At 33.6% G+C, this 20,202-nt stretch overlaps 1 protein-coding gene across 2 annotated transcripts; it reads left to right on the top strand.

Moving 5' to 3' along the window:
• Positions 1–6,904: 6,904 nt before the first annotated feature.
• LOC108986653 (probable LRR receptor-like serine/threonine-protein kinase At1g06840) lies at positions 6,905–18,380 on the top strand. 2 transcript variants are annotated; one of them, XM_035685170.1, is made up of 21 exons: positions 6,905–7,118; positions 7,500–7,685; positions 8,203–8,353; positions 9,371–9,442; positions 9,531–9,602; positions 9,879–10,022; positions 10,135–10,206; positions 10,304–10,375; positions 10,658–10,732; positions 11,326–11,394; positions 11,555–11,623; positions 11,796–11,867; positions 12,053–12,139; positions 12,336–12,404; positions 12,646–13,121; positions 13,747–13,905; positions 15,305–15,588; positions 16,487–16,538; positions 16,774–17,024; positions 17,240–17,374; positions 17,753–18,380. In XM_035685170.1, the coding sequence occupies exons 2-21, from the start codon at positions 7,577–7,579 to the stop codon at positions 18,086–18,088; spliced, it is 2,826 nt and encodes a 941-aa protein (XP_035541063.1). In that variant the 5' UTR covers positions 6,905–7,118; positions 7,500–7,576; the 3' UTR covers positions 18,089–18,380. The 2 variants fall into 2 exon arrangements, with proteins under 2 accessions (XP_035541063.1, XP_035541064.1); XM_035685171.1 differs by having other exon boundaries at positions 6,905–7,132.
• Positions 18,381–20,202: the final 1,822 nt, after the last annotated feature.

Below are 20,202 nucleotides of genomic sequence, written 5' to 3'. Positions count from 1 at the left end.
TGTTACTTTTTCCATCTCTTTATTTGACGAACAACTGGCTTTTTAAGATAAGTTTCTCCACCTCCACAGTTCCTATGATCATAATGACTATTTTGCCCCGATTCCACTTCCTTCCAAACGACGAGTCGAGAGAGATCCTAGTAAAATTTATTACGGTTAGTGTCGGTTTCCATGTACGTACTCAGGTAGGTGATCTTGCACGTACGTTGTTGCCGATGTTCTCAATTTTTGGCTGAAGATTTTCTGGGCAATAAATACAGTCTTAACTAGGATAAATGATTTATATTTTATATAATTATTAAATTATTTATTATATTTTATATAAAAATTTTAAAAAATTATAATAATTATATAAGATGAAATGAGATAATTTAACCAGTCCCTAATATTTTATATGTCAAATTTATCCAATAAATACTTACTTTTGCTTGATTTGCCAATGGTATGTTTAGTTCACAGGATTTGGCATTCTCATTCTCTTACTTTAAATGAAAATGGAGTAAAATCTTTTAAGTATTAAAGTCCCGTTTATTTTTTATTTTTCGAAAAATATCATTTATTTTTACTTCTCAAAACCTAAAAATGAAACTTAATATCTTAAAATTAAAAAATAAAAATAAAACCGGCATTGACCAACCATCCCTAGTGCCTAGCTAGATCACGTACACCACGGGGTGGTGCGAGCCTTTCCGTGATGCCACCGGGTCAATTTTTGTGGACTCGTGAGTCGTGACTTAAGAGTCATGATATTTTAAATTTTTTTAAAATAAACTTTTTGCAGAAAAATAAAAAGTTTTTTTTATATTCCAATATCTATAAGAGCCTATTTACTTCCTTTTTTATAAAGAGGAATGAATATTCATTCTTATCAAACATAACCAAAACAAATATAAACTTCTCCATTTTAATCTCCTATCTACGACCGAGATAAGATAAAGAAAAATATTTTAATTGAGAAATAATTTTATAAAAATAAATTTATAAATTAATATAATTTAACACAATACATTAGATTATTAGATTATTTTTATTATAAAGTAGATATAATATAGAAACTACACGAATTTATAAATTTGTTTTTATAAAATAACTTTTTTTAAATAATGAGTTGATCTCATCTCATCTTATCTATCATTATAATTTTTTTAAATTTTTAAATAAAATATTATAAATTTTTTATATTTAAAATAAAAATAATATTTTATTTTATTTGAAATAACTCTTCAAACCACCCATGTTTAAAATTGAAGCACTTCCCATTTCAAAATAATAATAATAATAATAATTGAAGCACTTCTTTAAAATAATAGCTTTGCTGCGTGCAACCGCCCTTGCGGAACCGTGCGTAATCTGATGAAGTGGCTCTGACAGATTTTGTTTGTTTGTTTTGTTTTTAAAATAATGGTGGCTTTCATGTGTTTTGACAAATGAAGAAGTTTGTTGAGGAAGGCTGGGTCACGAGAGAAATCCCGCATGCGTGTAGCCACTTTCATCTAAATGATGTGGCGACTACCTGGAGATTGAGAAACGGAAGATGAACGGAAGCTGGTGGAAGACGAACAGAAGCTTGTTGCAGAGACGAAGGGGAGAGATGCCGTCGTGCTATAGGTATTGAAGGCTGGAGTGAAAACGAAGCTTCTTGAAGACGAATGGAGGGATACGAAGGGAGAAAAAAAAGTCGAATCTCATATTTGTAGGATATTCGATTATGATTTTCCTCTGTTTTCTCGGCAACCAAACAGACTATTATGGACTATTGTTGTGATTTTCCTCTGTTTTCTCGGCAACCAAACAAACTTTTATGGACTATTGTTGTAATTTTCCTTTGTTTTCTCGCAACCAAACAGACTTTTACGGACTATTGCAGACTAGTGCGTGATTTTCCTCTATTTTCTCGGCAACCAAACAGACTGACTTCTGCTGTCCTACTGCGAAGTTAGTGAAAGTGATGGTGCCCAGCGTGCGCATGCCATCTTAGAAATTAGTAAAGAAATTATATGTAAGTTGGTAAGGTATTTAAGAACAAAATTCAACCTGGGTTCTCAGATTCATTGGAAATGTGAAGAAAAATAAATTTCGGCTTGTGAAGGAAAAAAAAAAAAAAAGAAAGAGGCTTCGACTGATATTTCGAAGGGTTATGAAGAAGTAGAAAAGTTTGAAGATTTATGGAAAAAAGGATACATATATTGATTCGTTTCTTTTTTTTTATCTCTTCCTTTTCATGCTTATGCAAATTTCAGTTCTTCATTCTCTTTCGCCAGTTTTAAGTAACTTAAAAGACTTTTGAGTAACACAGATGAAGATGAACAGTCATGGAGCTGAACGAAATGAAGAGAGAGACGTATAAAAAAATATTTTTTTTAAAAAAAATTGGTCCGGTTACGCGGGAGTTTCACCAGCCGGTTGTAAGTAGAGTTTTTGTTAAAATAAACGGAAGATCGTGCGGTCAGCGACATAAATCACGAAACTATGATTGCTTCCCAACTCCGCGGCCCATCAGGGGTAAGATTGGGAATCCACTCGACATTCCGCGAATACCTTAGTAGTCATTTCCGACACGAGGAACATTATTACTGCTTTTACGAAGGGGACATTAGTCTAGGTGGGGCCATGATCCGGTCTCTAGGAGGTGTCTCCGCCACTCAAACAAGTGGCTAGGACGTGCCCAGCTACGAAGACTCCAACTTTTGGCCAGCGTCTCTCCACGTCATCTGCAGTCCAAAAATTTTACACATTGGCGGCCCCACTTCCTTGATTAGCAGAACTGGACATTGGATAACAGGGTGGCCCACGCGAATCGATTTCTATCCAATCAGCTAGTAGTATAGCAACACTTGGCATATTCATTCGCCTATCCATCTTCCCAATAACAGTTATCTACCAAAACTAATCCCAATATGCTTTGGAAGTATTGCTTAATGGAGAAAGAAAATGCCGGAAGTATGTTGAATTCTTATTTCGCCATCGTTTATTATTTTTATTTATTTCTTAATCATGCCATGCCATATAAAATAATAAGAATAATAATTAATATTATTATGGATAGCATTATTTCATCATCTAAAAAGAAACTGAATGCTATAGATATCACATCAACGTATCATATACGGGACATCATTGGCAAATTTTTAGATTGGGGGCTTTTTAATTATTGATATATATTTTAAATAAGAGATATTTTAATAAAATAATTTATAAAAATACACTCGATTTAAAATATAATTATATAAAATATTATAAAAAAAATTTACGTGCATCCATTACTCTTTAATCAAGTGACACACATTACAACCATAATCGACACTGTTCATATAAAAGTAATATGTAACATATGATTAGAATTAAAAAATAAAAGTGTCACACCGTAGATTTATAAGTTGAAAATCATGGTGTTTTGAAATGCAAACACGTGATGGATAGTTGTCATAATTCCCAGCCTGTAAACATTCATTCACTCGGACCCTTTCTAAAGTCCAAAAGGTACAAAAGGTAGGACTAAAAGCGATTAATAAAAGGTAAGGTATCGAAGTGATCATTCCATGAATTGTCAGTTGTCAATGAGTTCGATCCACGGCTACTTCACCACCTTTGCCGAATCGAACACTCTTTTATTTTTTAATTAATAGTAAAATTAGTATCCAAATTTTTAGGGTTTTATAAATAAAAATAAAATTTTTTAATCTTTATAAAATTTATATGTAATCGTCAAACAGCTTGCAATGCAATTAGAGCCGGTTTGGACATTGAGGATCTCATCTAATTTTAATTTATAATTTCACTACTATTTATAAATCATCTAAATCTATTTTATATTATCTTATTATCTAAACAGATCTTAAATATTTTTATTAATTTCTCATTAAATAAATAAATAAATAACTATTTCATATCATTGAAGCTCGGGTTCCGGATCTGGTACACCCAGGTACCCAATTCGAAATCCAGATGAACACTTTTACGTGTCAATCTTTTGATTGGTTAACACGTGGATTATAAACAATAATATATTTCGTCAAACACTTAAAAATAAATACATGAAAAGAGGATTAGAATATAAAGTCAGATACAGATGATTGCGGGGACGGAGAAGGTGATGGAGGGAGAAGGACTTGGCTTGACATGCGAAGGCTTCAAAGTCCAGTTGTGGCTGGAAGCAGCTGCAAGTTGTGGTGTGAGACGAAGAAAGAAAGAGTTGTTCGGTCCCCTCACTGTGGCCCGGAGAACGTAATTAATAGAGAGTAGTAAAGTCATGGTTTTCATATCCAATTTGTGGACTGCAATTAAATGTAACATTCGAGGTCACATCCATTTCCAAAACTTTGTGTAAGAACTAAAACAACTTCGAATACAAACGACAAATAACGATACAACTAAATTGTTTAACTATCTTGATTTGCGGTGTTTTGGAAAATGAAAATATGTTGGCTATAAAAAGATTATACAAATTGACGTAGTTTAATGTGATATATTAGATTATAAAATTATTTTTTTATTGTAAAATAACTATAATGTATTATATAAAATTATTTCAATTTATATATTTATTTTTTTAAAATATATTTGTTACCGTAATACTTCTCTCTTGGGTATGAATTGAAAGTTAAGTATAATTGATTGTGTGAATGAGAATAATGAGAATATGAGATAAGTATTACGGTGATATTTATTTATTTTTAATTTCACTATATGTTAATTTGGAATTGAATTATATGATGGGTAATAATTGTTGCTAGAATTTGACAAAAAAATGGAGAAGATTGAGATAACACTCGTTAGAGGAAGTAATGCAAGTTTGAAGTATAAATTAGGACAATATCAGCATGGTGTGGGGCGGGATGGACTCTTCCCCGCACCCCCGCTTAAGCCACACGGCTCATTAGGTCTAAAAATTATTTTTTGTTCTAAATAAAAATTTTGGACCCATATTATTATATAATTAATATTTATAAATAAAAAAAGAATTTAAACTTATTATAATTGTATTTTGTATTACCTTGACTTCATATATAAATGTTGGTCCTGGAGGCTAATGTAATACAGTAACTTGAATAAAAGTTTAAGTTTTTAACGAATTGTATATATTTATATATAATATATTTATTTAATAAATATTTATATAAATATTAAAAATTTAATTTTTTATATATAAAGGAGGCGGAGTGGGGGGGTTAGTATAAATGAAGTGATTGGGGAATAGACAATGAGTAGATGCCAGCTGTTATCGAGGGTTGCATGGCGGGTGGCGACATTTGTACAATCTATACTTGCAAGTTGCAAAAGAATACAAATACAGAGAACCCAAAGAAAACAAGAAGAAGAAGAAAAAGATAAATGCAGAGGAGAGAAGATGATGGGTCCGCACCAAATCTAAAATTCTAGATATGCTGGAGGAGGTGGCCATGTTGTTGGAAAAAGAAATGTTACTTGAGGAAATTATTAGATGATTTGATAATATGGATATATGATCTTATAATATGGAAAATGAATCATTCTATGATTGAGTGCTATGCTAATTAAAATTGGTGTTTATATAATTAATCTCATTTAGATATAAAAAGATTACAAAAAATTAAACTCACAAAATGATATGATTTTATGTAATCCGTTAGATATATTTTATGATAAAATTAACTTTATAATATAATATTATAATACATAAAATTATGTAACTTTATAAATTTATTTTTACATAATTTATTTATAACTAAAGTATTTATCTTAGAGCACTCTCGTTGAATTATCTAAAAGTTAAATATATTGAAGATTTAACTATTAAACCATAAAATGTGATCACTACAGTCACTTCTAAATTTATTTCTAAATTTGAAAGGAACTATTCATTCATCAAATACATTTTATATTAATTATTTCTCTCTCTATTTTATATCAATTATTTATCTCTCCCTTTTAAATGACAATTGAAAAAAAATATAATTAGAATATGATTACTAATTAATATATAATATTATGAATAGTAAAATATGATAAAATAAAATAAATTCATAATTAAAAAAATTAAAATATTTTTAAAATTATTAATTACTCATTACTATATAATGAATAAATAGATAATCAAATATAGAGATTTGATGTGAATAACTAAAGTTAAATTTATTTGATATTATTTTATTATCATATAATAAAAAAATGACTATTTTAATATAGAAATTTATGTAAATAGTATAGCTAAAAATTAAATTTATTTTATATTCATAAAAAATATATTTTAATTTTAATTAATCTAATGAGAATACTCTTACTCGTTACTTATTAGTCTAACAAAGGCTTTGTCAGATTAGGCCGAGCATCCTATAACTCCCAAGCCCAATTGATTGGGCTTGCACACAATTAAGGCTTAAATAAGGATGGTATACCAGGTCGTGGTCGTGCTAACGCAACCTTTTTTTTGTTTTGTTCTGTTTTTGTTAACGTGAAAGATTGGTAATAAGTCCACTTTGGTTACGGGAATGAGATATTTTGTTAAAATTTAAATAAAATATTATTATAAAATATTTTTATAATAAATTTTAAAAAATTAAATTATTTATTATATTTTATATAAAAATTTTAAAAAATTATAATAATTATACGAAATGAATTGAAATAATTTGATTTTTGTATAATCATTGAATGATCCAAAAAGTTGATTGACTCTTCCAAATGTTGGAAAATGTCAACAGAGTTAATCCAATCAGCAAATTAAAAAACTACTTTCGAACATTTGACCTTATTGCTTCCGTCGTCGTCACCATATCAGGCTCGGCTTTGTTTGGGCCGCCTAGTTTTGAATTTTCTTCATTTCATCACCTTTAATATTAGCTTATGTCTTTCTCACGCTTTCCTCTTTCCGACCTGTATTATCATCGCACTGTTCCTCTCTACTATTTAATAGAATCCTTTTAGTTTGGCCAATGCTCAAGCATTTTCATGTGTTGCTGAATAAGATAAATAATGCATATAAATTACTGATACTCTGACCCGTCTCTGTAGAATCATTTTAAACCGTTTTGGCTGACGCTTTCTCCCGCGGGGTTAATATTCAAACTCTTCGGTGAGCGAAAGAGATGGCAACAATCTGAATCAGCAGCAAATGCTTGAGCATTTCAAATGCCGACCTGGTCAGAAAGATACCGTACTTTCAAACCCATTTGTTTATTGCCTAAGTTATCTCCGTATTCATATTCAACTGTACATGCCGTATATGCTTCCATCATTCTGATACCATTTTCAACTATATATATTCAATCTTCTTATTGTAAAGGTTTCTCCACTTTTCTCGCAGTTTGATTCGTTTGCTTCTCCTCAATCTGTATGGGGCAGGGTTTTTGAGCCTTTTTCTTTATTTTTGTTGCCTAGAGACTGGAGCTTTTTCATTGCTATTCTGTTTGGTTTTTCATTGTTTCCCAGTGTTCGAAAAGCTAATATCTGTTTTCCTTCATATATATTCAGCTGCTTTGAACTCAATCAAATAAGTATTGATACTTTTTTCCTATTATAAGGTGGAGAACTCGCATGCTACAACAATTCCCAAAGTTGGATACTAGGAGAAATTTGAAAGCCCGGCAGTCTTTTTGAGATGTATCAATCAACAGCCTGGACTTATGCAATATTTTTTATTTCATGGTTGTGTTGGTCTTCACTACTCGCCGGAGCACAGAATTCCATGATCACTCATCCGGAGGAAGGTGATTTTCCTTAGCTTCTCTTGCCAATGACACTCTTGAAAGAATGCTGTTTAAAGGGCTCTCACGGCACATCGAGGCGTGTTTTAGCTATGCCTATTCCTTTTTTTTTTTTTTTTAAAAATAAATAAGCGATTGTATTGATAAGAATAGGCATATCCCAATGACACAAGATGGTATCCAAGAGGTAACACCAATCTAGGAAGAAGAAATGGAAACAAGAAAGTCATGAAAACCAAGGCCATTAAAATCTACAGGTATGGCCCAAAGAAATAAAGTTCTAACAACAAGTGATCTTAGCTATGTGAATCCTTTAAGAAGTGATTTGTAGTAACTTCACATATCAAATACTCCCAGCTTCCCTCTAGCGAGTGGTGAAGAGTGATACATATAGTTGAGTTGTAAAGTGTGTATGCTCAAACTTGGCTCTGCTAACAATTTTGATGTATATTTTTGAAATAAGTCTGCTTTCTTTGCAATATTCAAGCTAATGATGGTTAACACTTGTATTAATTTGCAGTGAAGGCATTGGAGGAAATCAAGAGAAGCTTGATAGATCCAAAGAACAATCTGAGAAATTGGAATCGAGGAGATCCATGCACATCAAATTGGACAGGGATTGTGTGCTCCAATGGGACTTCAAATGATGGATATCGACATGTTCTACAATTGTATGATTTTAGCCTTTTCCTATCTTTATTTCACTTTAATTAATTGTTCTTTGTTTGTTTCTGTGGTCCCTTTGAATGTTGAAATGCATATTATTCCACTTGCATATCTACCCATATTAGTTGGTGCCCTGGAGCAGACTTCCTTGGTTCTTTAGTTCATTGAATATTAAAGAAAATTATCGATAAAAAAAGAAGAATATTACAGAAAATGGTGGCTATGTTCATTTTTTTTTAATATTGGACACATGTTTCACAATTTTGCTAGAAAATATCCCCAACATGTCTTAATGAATCCATACTTTTTCCTTGTCTTACCTCAGATTCATGTCAATTCCCATGTTAGGTAGGTGACTTGTGAAGGCATTATAGCCGAATTCCACACAGGTTGTTTACCAAGTGAAATTTGGGCTCTACAAGTGATTATAGGGAGTTTCCACTATAATTTTGACTTTGTGTTTAGGACTACAACGCAGGTATGGTTGGCGAATCCCTTGATTGCGATAAATGGTGGAGCTAACTTAGCACTGCATCGTGATGCGGGGCCTGATGGGGATGCCAAAGATTTAAGTAGGAAGTGGGGTAATTGTGACATCCCATATTGTATTTAGTGCCATATTGGGTGTGAGAATTGTAAAGGCATTGCATGAGCATCGTGTTCAGTATAAGATGTTTACCGGATGGAACTAGGTTTTATAGGCGATTCCAAGAAGCTTTAATTATAACTTTGACTAATTCTTTGGAGTATGGTGTAGATATGGTTTATGCATCCATAATATCAACAATTTTAGTGTTCTTTCCATTTATTCGAAAAATACTCATGACTAGCATCAATAATATGATTGGCCATTGACTCAATCATTATTCATGACTAGCATCATAAAGATTTGTTAGTCAAAAGTTCAAATATAAGATTATCAACTTGGACAAAACTTGGCATTATTAATAAATACATGGGCAGTTCTATTGAAAAACTTGTATTGATGCTTTAATAATTTTCATTTGGACCTCTCTTTGCAGGCAACTTCTGAAAATGGAATTGTTAGGAACTTTATCGTCAGAGCTTGGCCGCTTATCAAACCTGACAATATTGTAAGGCGAAGCATCTCTGAAACATAAGGAGCTTTTTGTGGTGGCTTTTGATTTATGTCTCTTACTTTCTCTATCTGCTCTGTTAAAGGAGCTTTATGTGGAACAACATAAGTGGGAGTATACCCAAGGAGATAGGCAATCTTGCGTCTTTGAAACTCTTGTAAGTTGATTGTTTTTATCTATGTGAGAGGTTAGATACTCAATATCATTATCACATGATTTCATGCCTATTCCATTAAAAAAAGCAGATAAGATACTAGTTAATGTATTCTAAAATTTTGATTTCTACGTGGTATTAGAGGTAATCCGTTTGTGAACTAATTTACTTGATATGTTGGCACGATTATGAATATCTGGTATTTTAATATTCCAAGTTTTTAATATGCAGTAAATTGGCTTTTTCTCTGATTCCATATTTAATACTCCATGTGTCCAGGCTTGTGAATGGAAACCAATTAACAGGTCCATTACCTGAAGAGCTTGGTTATCTTCCAAACTTGGACAGAATACAAATTGACCAGAACAACATATCAGGACCATTACCCACCTCATTTGCAAATTTGAACAAAACAAGGCATTTGTGAGTGTTTTCACATATTGTCTCAAAATAGTGCTGTAATGACTAACCCTACTTACACTTTTTTTTTATCCCCTAAATTCTGCCCTGTTTTTCTTTTGTCCCATGTGAGCAGTCACATGAACAACAATTCAATTAGTGGGCAAATCCCGCCAGAGCTATACAGATTGCCAAGTCTTGTTCACTTGTAAGCCAGTGATTGGTCATATTTTCGTATTTAATGATGATTCATCTTTCTGTACAATACATGAGATCAGTGACCATCTTCATCTCTGCTAATACAGGCTTCTTGATAATAACAATTTATCAGGGTATCTGCCACCAGAGCTTTCCGAGATGCCACTATTGCGAATACTGTATGGTTCCTACTATCCTTGATATATTTATGTCAGATATGCTTCAAAATGGCAAGTTTACGGATTATGGTTCTTATTATCCTTGAGTGTCAATATGTTTATTTTAATCTCAAGTGCTATGACGTCCAAAATATATGAATTTGTTGTTCTTTTCTTTTGCTTCCCAACTTGAACAAGGTTATGATTTCTAAGCTTTCCTTCTCCGATAAGATAAGATTACTTAAATACTCTGGGTATTACGTAAGTTCTCTGGTGTAAAGTTTCATTGTCTTTGTTTTGCAGTCAACTTGATAACAACAACTTCAATGGGACTACAATTCCAGCTTCTTATAGCAATATGTCCCGGTTGCTTAAGTTGTAAGTGCATATCATTATCCTCTGTTTGTAACTAGGTTTCAGAAGCAAAGGCAGTGCAAGGTGCTAGCCTTGAGGTGTAAGGCTGAGACTTTTTATTTATTTATTTGCCAAGTCATAGAAGAAGCTCTTTTTCCCCTAAAGTAAAAAACTAAAGAGGAAAATACTGGCTATGTATAAATAATTTAGAACAGCTAGAATGATAAATAGTTTGATAAATTAATTAGTCAAACGTCAAATGAAAAGGGATATAAGTGGGAATGTTACTGAATGAAGATATGGAGTTGCTTAAGCCAACTAAGTTGGCAAGAAGGCATTGCATCTTTTGAAACATCACTCACTGGTATACTGAACGTGTCAGTATTTTCCTATGACTAACCTATAAAAAAAGGTATTTTCCTTTGACTAATCCCATGCTGTTTGATATCTAACATGACTTTACTTAATCTACCTGAGTTGTAAAGAAGCTACACTATTTTCATCAGATGTCCCAAACCTTTCATGTTCTTAGAAGCAAGATGGGAATCATGAAATTTGCACATTTTCACCTGTCCATGTTGAGAAATTTTGATTTACGTCTTGGTTGGGTTTACTAGGAGCCTTAGGAACTGCAACTTGCAAGGAGAAATGCCCGATATGAGCAGAATACCAAGACTTCTTTATCTGTAAGTCACTGTTTTATTTTTATTTTTAATTCATTATAAGATGGTCAAGGACGAGCTTCTCAAAATTACTAAATGCTTCATGCTGAATTCTCTTTACTTTTCAAAGACAACTTTGCTAGCTACTTCTACTTTGTTTATACCATATTTATTTGAATTTCAGAGACCTCAGTTCAAATAAGTTAAGTGGATCCATTCCTCCAGATAGGCTTTCTGCGAATATTACAACTATGTAAGATCCTTCATCTTCCTAATAAGATGTAATATGCATGTTTTTTATGTTTGTTTAAATTTATTTTTTAGATGTCACATAGTTTTACAGATTTTTCTTTGAGTTTTTTAAGCTAATTTGCGCTAAGATTTCCCTTGACTTCTGAAATCTATTATTTAAACAATATACACAGTGATTTATCCAACAACAATCTTACTGGAGAAATCCCCATCAACTTTTCGAGCCTTCCTCGTCTCCAGAGACTGTGAGTAGTACTTGCTGTTTCATCCTTTAGTGTTCAATGTTATTGTAATTTAATTCACATTTATGCAACCTTTTGTTTCCACTTACCTCAAGTTAGATATTCCAGTTACTAGTCCATATACGTCAATGAATTCAAGGTGTTAATAGAATAAATGACTTTAATTCTGGAATTGTTCCCCATCGCAGGTTAATTGCAAACAATTCATTAAGTGGCTCTATTCCATCCAGCATTTGGCAAAATAGGACTTTGAACAAGATGGAAAACCTTACAGTGTAAGAGCCGAATGACTGTTACTATTACCTTGGTTGAAAGTGTCTTTGTTTGGAAGTGCATATTCATGCTCTCAAGTGCCTTGTTCTTATATAAAGTTGCTTCTTTGTTCTGATTTTCACATGCTCCCTTGTGACATTCAAAGTTGTAACCTACTGGATTTTCTAAGCTATCGATTATGCCCCGTCCATATTCCAGGGAGTTGCAGAACAATGAGCTTTCAAATATTACAGGCAGCACTGATCTACCTCCAAATGTCACTGTCTGGTTTGCTTCTAGACTTGCTTCCTAATTTAAATTTCCCAATTCATGGCATGTAGATCTTCATGTGTAATAAAGTCCATGCTCATATTAGGGTGACTACTTGGTAAAAGAGCGTAGATTTGCTCTTTTTTGTTTCAGTGTTTTCAGGTGGAATAGATAATATTTTTATAAGTATTGTTAGGTGGAATAGATATAGTAAATTGATATAATGATCACGTGATACATTTTGATTCTTGACTTCCAGGCTTCAAGGGAATCCCTTATGCTCGAACGCAAACCTAGTCCAGTTTTGTGGATCTGAAAGTGAGGACGAAAGTAAAAGTCAGGGTCCAACATATAACTCTTCGCTTTGCTCTTGTCCTCCCTCTTATGAAGATTCCCCCACATCTGATGGTTGTGCCTGTGCTGCCCCCCTGCTCATTGGATATCGGTTAAAAAGTCCTGGATTCTCAGAGTTCCTTCCGTACAGATCTGATTTCGAGAACTACTTAACATCTGCTATTAATATAGTCCTTCATCAACTGTATATTGATTCGTTTGGATGGGAGGAAGGGCCACGGCTGAAAATGTACTTGAAGCTTTTTCCGGAAAAAAATCTTTTCAATGATAGTGAGGTCCAGCGACTTGTGAACTTGTTTGAATCATGGGACATACGTGACGAACCCATCTTTGGACCTTATGAACTTCTGAACCTCACTCTACTGGACGTTTACAAACCTGGTTTGTCTCGAAACCCTGATCTGAAGTCATTTTTGACATCTTTGTTGAATTTGGAATTGATGCTTATTTTAGAAGTTGAAGAATGTTCTGGTGTACTTGGGCCACGCCTATTTAATTTGTTTTAATAAAATTTATTTAACTTTTAAAAAAGAAAAATAAAGAAGTTGAAGAATGTATTCTCCAGAACACTTACTGGATTCCATTGAATTACTTTATACTTAAAAAAATATTTTTAGCATATGGCATTATTCTCTGTTACTGGTCTTTGTGTGCACAGAATGCTTGCCTATTCTTGTCACTGTGACATGGGCTTCATCTTGCCAGTTCAATGCTTTCATCTTCGTTATATGGTTGCACTCCTGTGATCCAGCACATAAACAAAAAGCTGCAATGCTTCATCTTGTTTAAGATGATTTTTAGTTTGCATGATCGATTAAGACATGCTCTATATTAAACAGAAAGGCATCTACAAATTCACACCATATATCACTGATGACTTGACCCCACTCAAAGATAAACTATGCCACAGTCATACCTTATCACCTTTGATGTGTTCATATTTGAGGTGAATATTGATGGATAGTTTGGAGTCAGTTTATGCTCATAGTATTCACTAATCTCACAGCAACTCCCACCACTCAAAGGTCTTCTTTAAGCAAAGGCGCATTGGCTGGAATAGTATTGGGGGCCATTGCAGGTGCAGTAGCATTGTCCACGGTTGTTTTTCTTCTGATTCTGAGAAGGCGTGTGAGGAAAACCAGTGCAATTTCAAGAAAACGTGGTGGTGAGTATTCTTTTTTTTTTTTTCTTTTTTTTTTCAGATTTTTAGGTAGACATGTTATATTTCTCATTATATTTCTCACTGTTTCTGCAATTGTCTCTATTTTGCACCCAAATTAGGCCTGTTAATCGGGCCAGAGAGATGCTTGTCCAAGCTTATCCTGAGGTTGGAAGGCCTCAGCCTGGCCTGAAATGCTCAATATCTTACCTTTTCTCAGCTAATGCTGTTGGGCAAGTTTCCGCCAATTTTGGACTGGGCTGTGATTAGAAACAACATTAAGAGAGGAGGTCTACTGAAACATTCTGTAAGACTTGGGTTTTATATTGGCTGAGACCATCTCTAGGTTCAAGAACAACCAGTTATTACCATGTTAACAATTTTGGTGACAAAGTTGTTGACTTATAAGATGCAATATCTGTGTGAGTATAACATTTCCGATAATTCATACATATATGATAAACCTATTTGGTCTAAGGATAAATTAATTCTGCTAACTTGAGAGCGGCCTGACTTCAGCTTAAACTTAAAAGCATTCTAAAATCCCTGACAAGCTCAGTGCAGAGCTCAAAATAAAGCTTGGCCAAATATTTTTGGCCCTACAAATGGGCTCAAGGCTGCTCAACCCCATGACAGCACTGTTTTACTTATTAGTTATTGATATGTAACAAAAGCTGTCTTAATGCTTGATGTTAATTCATACAGTAATTAGGAGCTTGACCAATTGTTTCTTTCGTTAGCAAAAGTTGATGAGTGAAATTGTATGACCCATCCTTGTTGATTTGGGATGTGGATTTGTTTGGTTTTCCAGTCACCATCTGTTCATTGAATTATCAGAGAGATGTGATCCGTGTTTCCCCTCCTATTTTATTGAATTTTTGAATATGAATTAGGTTACACCTCATATATCAGAGCAGTGGATGAAGTCAATAACAAACTGAAGAAAAATTACTATAGTAAAGACCCATCTGAATGAGGCCCTTCGGCACGAATGAGTACATTTTTTACATGTATGCTCATTGAATCTTGTCAAATCCTGAAAAGGGTTTTAAAGAGTCAATGATTATGAGCTTCAAACTCAGCATCCTGTTCTGCTCTAGCAGGAAATATCTCAGGATAGTATGTAGTCATATCAATGAGGTTTTTACTTTGCCTAAGAATTGGTTATTGGATTACATTCACTTGTTTTAAGGAACTGTAACATGCTCGTAAGTTTTCTTGTGTACATTGTTATCACATCTGTATTTGCACTTGTACTCAAACTATCTGAATCTTGGAAATATGAATGGAAAGTTAGATTCATAACTGTATCAATCATTTTTAAACAATGGGCAAAGCATCTTTATATGCAGCGCCTATCACCGTGCTTTCATTTTCCAATGGTTGACCTTTATTTAACATGCAGCATCTAAGGCCTTCATGAAAATTGATGGTGTGAAGTCTTTCACTTATGGAGAATTGGCTACGGCTACAAACAATTTTAATGACTCCACTCTGGCTGGCCAAGGAGGTTATGGAAAAGTTTATAAAGGAATTCTGGTTGATGGGTCAGTAGTGGCCATTAAACGTGCACAAGAGGGATCCTTGCAGGGTGAGAAGGAGTTCTTGACAGAGATAGAATTGTTGTCAAGGTTACATCATCGAAACCTTGTGTCTTTAGTTGGATATTGTGACGAAGAATTGGAACAGGTGCCTTTTCTTATCTCAACTGCAAATGATCATATCGAAAGAAAATCAATAAGGAGATAATTTTTTAATTTCTTTGAAAAGTTTATAAAAATTATTTACCACATTTAAAATTTTCAAACAACCCTAAACTATCCAAAAATATAAGAATCTTATTATCTTATAGGAAACTTAAAGATATGTAGAATTTGGTTTTCATTAGAATGATAATGGTACACCTACAACTCATTTACAACTCATTTTACAATTAACCAATGCAATCATAGAAAAAATAATTTCAATTTTACGTAACTACCCTCTACTTGAAATAGAGATGTTAGATAGTTATAAAGTTGCAAAAAGAGTTGCAAGTTTATCATTTCTCCTTTAGAATTCACAATATAGCCCGAAATCTTGTAAACTTTGATCTTTTCTTAAAAACTTCAGATTTTGGCTCTAAAAATTTTAAAAGCCAAAACTTATATATTACAAAAACTCATAGTAATCTTTTTCTATTCTTATTTGGGTCTCCTTCAAACTTTTTCTTATTTTTTATACTTTTTTATGCATGACTTTTTTCTACCTTCCTTTTAACATTTTTCCTTCTGGTTAATGATAGATTATTAAGTTTTTTTTTTTAATTAAAGAAGGAAAAATCTTATCTATTTTAATTACTATAAATGTACCTCATACATGTTTAATTGATAGATGTATTGATAATTTTTTTATGCTCCACAATATAATCAGGAGAATAGAGTCCTTCCCTCTCTTTTTATATGCTGTACTTTTCTCCCATAAAATTCTTTTGACTTTCATGACAAAAGGACTAGTTTTTCTTGCTCTCTGTTGCTGAAGTTGCATTGATTTTATTTTATTTTTAGCCTTTGGGAAAGGCTTCATCTGAGTATTGTTGTGTATGCAGATGTTGGTCTATGAGTTTATGTCAAATGGTACTCTACGGGATAGCCTTTCTGGTACGCCTTATAATCCTTAAGTTTTACTTTTCTTGATTTTCACCATTGAGTGCCCTTCATTGCATATGAATGCAAGTGAAAACTACAATATAGGATTTGCAACAGCCCACTTCCCCTCCGCCTCTCTATTTTTTGTCTTTTTCTTTAAGAGCTAAACAGAACAGCCTTTTCTTTTCTCTGTCTTTGTTCCATACAAATGGGCTAATTGATTGTTTATGTGTGTAAAACAACACAGCCAAGGCTAAAGCTCCTCTGAATTTTGCTATGAGATTGAGAATTGCCCTGGGATCAGCTAAGGGCATCCTCTACCTGCATAAAGATGCTAATCCTCCGATATTTCATCGAGATATCAAGGCTAGCAATATATTATTGGACTCTACGTACACAGCAAAAGTTGCTGATTTTGGACTTTCGCGACTTGCCCCAGTTGCAGATATTGAAGGGACCGTTCCTAATTATGTATCCACAGTTGTGATGGGAACACCGGTAAGACTTGTATAGATGATATTCAGCAAAGAGAATTTGATCTTTTGCATAAGTTGAAGTTATAGTTTTATACAACAATTTGTATCAATATCTTTGTTTTTAAAATGAAAGAAGTGGAGCCTAAACTAGATGAAAGGCTTAATGGTTTGCCGTAAGAGATGAATCTAACTGGTGTCTATTTCTTTATCTTCTCATTCTTTGTAATAACTTTGCAGGGCTACCTAGATCCAGAGTACTTCTTAACTCATAAGCTGACGGACAAAAGCGATGTTTATAGTCTTGGTGTTGTTTTTCTAGAACTCCTGACTGGGATGCAGCCAATCTCACATGGCAAAAACATTGTTAGAGAGGTAAAACTGTTGTTCTGTAATTTTTTTAATTCCTACAGCATAAAAAATAATGAAGCAGCTTTTACTCTCTGTCTCTCTCCATGTCATTTTATATTGTTATAATTACTTGAGAGGGATATCCTCCTTTTCAAGTTTCAGTTTCAGCTTCAATAAGTTCAGCAGACATGAATTTCTTAAACAATAGTTACCTTCAGCCTTGAGTGAGACCTCTGTCAAACACAATACTTCTTAATATCTTGCATGCTAGATTCAAATATCTTGCATGTGGTCAGTATTTTATTATAGAACATAACATTTTAGATGCCCTGGCTGCAGTGTCTTATATAATAGTCTGTTATATGTATATTTTTTTAAGGAAATAGTTTTCATCCTTTTCAGGTTAATATTGCAAATCAATCTGGTATGATCTTTTCGATCATTGATGGGCAGATGGGGTCTTATCCTTCTGAAAGTGTAGTGAAATTTTTTAACTTGGCCCTCAAGTGTTGCCAAGAAGAGACAGATGCACGACCTTCAATGGCAGAGGTGGTTCGAGAACTTGAAAGCTTATGCAGTATGATGCCGGAGGCTGACGCCATAACAGATATGGAAAAAGTTGTGACTCCACCAGCAGCATCATCATCATCCTCTACAGTGAAGTATCCTTATGTGTCATTAGATGTATCTGGAAGCAACCTTGTTAGTGAAGTCGTGCCAATCATCAAGCCTAGGTAGAAAGAAAGCATTTGGGAAAAAACTGGTTGTGAGGTTGCTAATGTCCTGGGAAATTGTTTCACCGAGATAACAAGCCTAGCAATATATTATTGGACTCTACGTACACAACAAAAGTTGCTGATTTTGGACTTTAGCGACTTGCCCCAGTTGCAGATATTGTATTAGAAATACATTAGTTTTCCTTTATATGTACAATTACATTTCTGCCCTTGTATTTTAGTACATATAAATACTTCTTTTTACTTGTAAATGTACAACAGAAAATATGTACATTACGTGAATTTTGTCCAAATCTCTCTCTCTGTTCTCGTACCCTAGCCCTGCTTATACATCAGCTCGATCATAATTCCATGGCAGAACTCCAGTTTTGTCATGGTATCAGAGCATAAACCGCCGCTCTGCAAGATTTGTCATGGAATCCAATTCATCCGATTCTGATTCTTCTTCTTCTACTTTTTCTCCTTCTGTTGATAACCCCTCAAATCCTTATTTCTTACACCATGGAGAAAATCCTGGTATTATGCTTGTTACCGATTGCTTAAATGGTGATAATTACCATTCTTAGTCATGGTCCATGTCCAAAGCCATCAATGTGAAGAACAAGACTGGGTTTATCACCGGAATTCACAAAAAGTCAAATTCTGAAGCAGATCCACTCTATTTGCCATGAATTCGGTGTAATGACATGGTAGTTTCGTGAATCCTCAATTCTATCGCAAAGAACATTGGATCAAGCATTCTCTACATTGATAATGCCTTTGGTATGTGGAAAGACTTATACGATCACTTTTCACAAGGTAATTGTCCACGAATTTTTCAATTACATAAGACGATTAGTTCATTAAAGCAAGATCAGAAGTCTGTGAGTGATTATAACATTGAATTGAAATCTTTTTGGGATGAGCTAGCAAATTATAGGCGATTGCCACAGTGTCCTGTTGAAACCCTAAGGTTTTTTTGAAGAAATTCAACAAGAGGAGTATGTAATGCAGTTTTTGATGGGGCTAAGTGATTCTTTTAGTAGTATTCGAAATCAAATACTATTAATTGATCCTTTTCCTTCTATGAACAAAGTCATATCCTTGGTCTTACAAGAAGAGAAACAGAGAGAGATTACTTTGGAAACTTCTATCCCTAGCCTTGAATTGGTTGTTGCTTTGACAACAAAGCCTATGAAAATTGGTACTAATGCTTCTAAGCAAACCAATTATCGAAAGGATAAACCTATGTGTAGTCATTGTGGATACACTGGTCACACTTCTGAAAAGTGTTATAGGATTTATGGCTTTCCTCCTAGTTTTAAATCCAAAAAAGGAAATAATGCTTTAGCCAATCAATCTTCTTCACCTATGGGTAAATCAAATGATGATGCTCCAAAGTTTTCTTTGTCTCAAGATCAATACCAGCAGCTACTTGCCATGCTCAAACCACAATCTATTTCATCATCAGTGAATCAAGCCAGCTCTGGCATTTTACCAACTCCATAGCCACTTTCCACTGATCATTTTGCAGGCAATCTCGTGTCCTAGATAATTGACATTGGAGCAACAGACTATATGGTCATCTCCATTGATCACTTTTCTTCCATAACTTCTAACCTTTCTTCTGTTGTCAAATTACCAAATGGCCATTCAGTTCCCCGTTACACATACTGGTACTATCCAACTACTAGACAACATGATTTTGTGCAATGTTCTTTGTGTTCCTGATTTTTCTTTTAATTTGATATCTTCCAGTAAATTAACCCGTGACCACTCATGCTGCCTTGTTTTTGTTTCCAATCTTTGTTTCATTTAGGACCTGCCTACATGGAAAACGATTGGGATGGCTGAGGAGAAGGCTAGCCTTTATTACTTGAAGCAAAGGTCTTTGGTTGGTGGTTCTATTTCTTCTCCTTCAATAAATAGAATGTTAGTCTATGACATTATAGGTTAGGCCATATTTCTTTTTTCAAATTGAAATTTCTTAGCAGTAGTGTTTCCGATTTACATATATCAAAATCCAATAATTCTTGTACTTGTACAATCTGTCCTTTAGCTAAACAAAAGGGTTTACATTTTCCTTCTAGTGAATCAAATTCAGTTTATCCATTTGAATTGATTCAATTGATTTGT

This window comes from Juglans regia, chromosome 14, assembly GCF_001411555.2.
Source record: "Juglans regia cultivar Chandler chromosome 14, Walnut 2.0, whole genome shotgun sequence".
NCBI classification, from domain to species: domain Eukaryota; kingdom Viridiplantae; phylum Streptophyta; class Magnoliopsida; order Fagales; family Juglandaceae; genus Juglans; species Juglans regia.
This window is presented reverse-complemented; position numbering and strand designations above follow the sequence as displayed.

What these genes read in the sequence shown, in the direction of transcription:
- LOC108986653 (XM_035685170.1), top strand. Translation starts at nt 7,577, where the DNA reads ATGTATCAATCAACAGCCTGGACTTATGCAATATTTTTTATTTCATGG. An exon ending in CCTCCAAATGTCACTGTCTG is followed by an intron (nt 12,405 to 12,645) that starts GTTTGCTTCTAG and finishes CTTGACTTCCAG; the next exon opens with GCTTCAAGGGAATCCCTTAT. An exon ending in GCAAAAACATTGTTAGAGAG is followed by an intron (nt 17,375 to 17,752) that starts GTAAAACTGTTG and finishes CATCCTTTTCAG; the next exon opens with GTTAATATTGCAAATCAATC.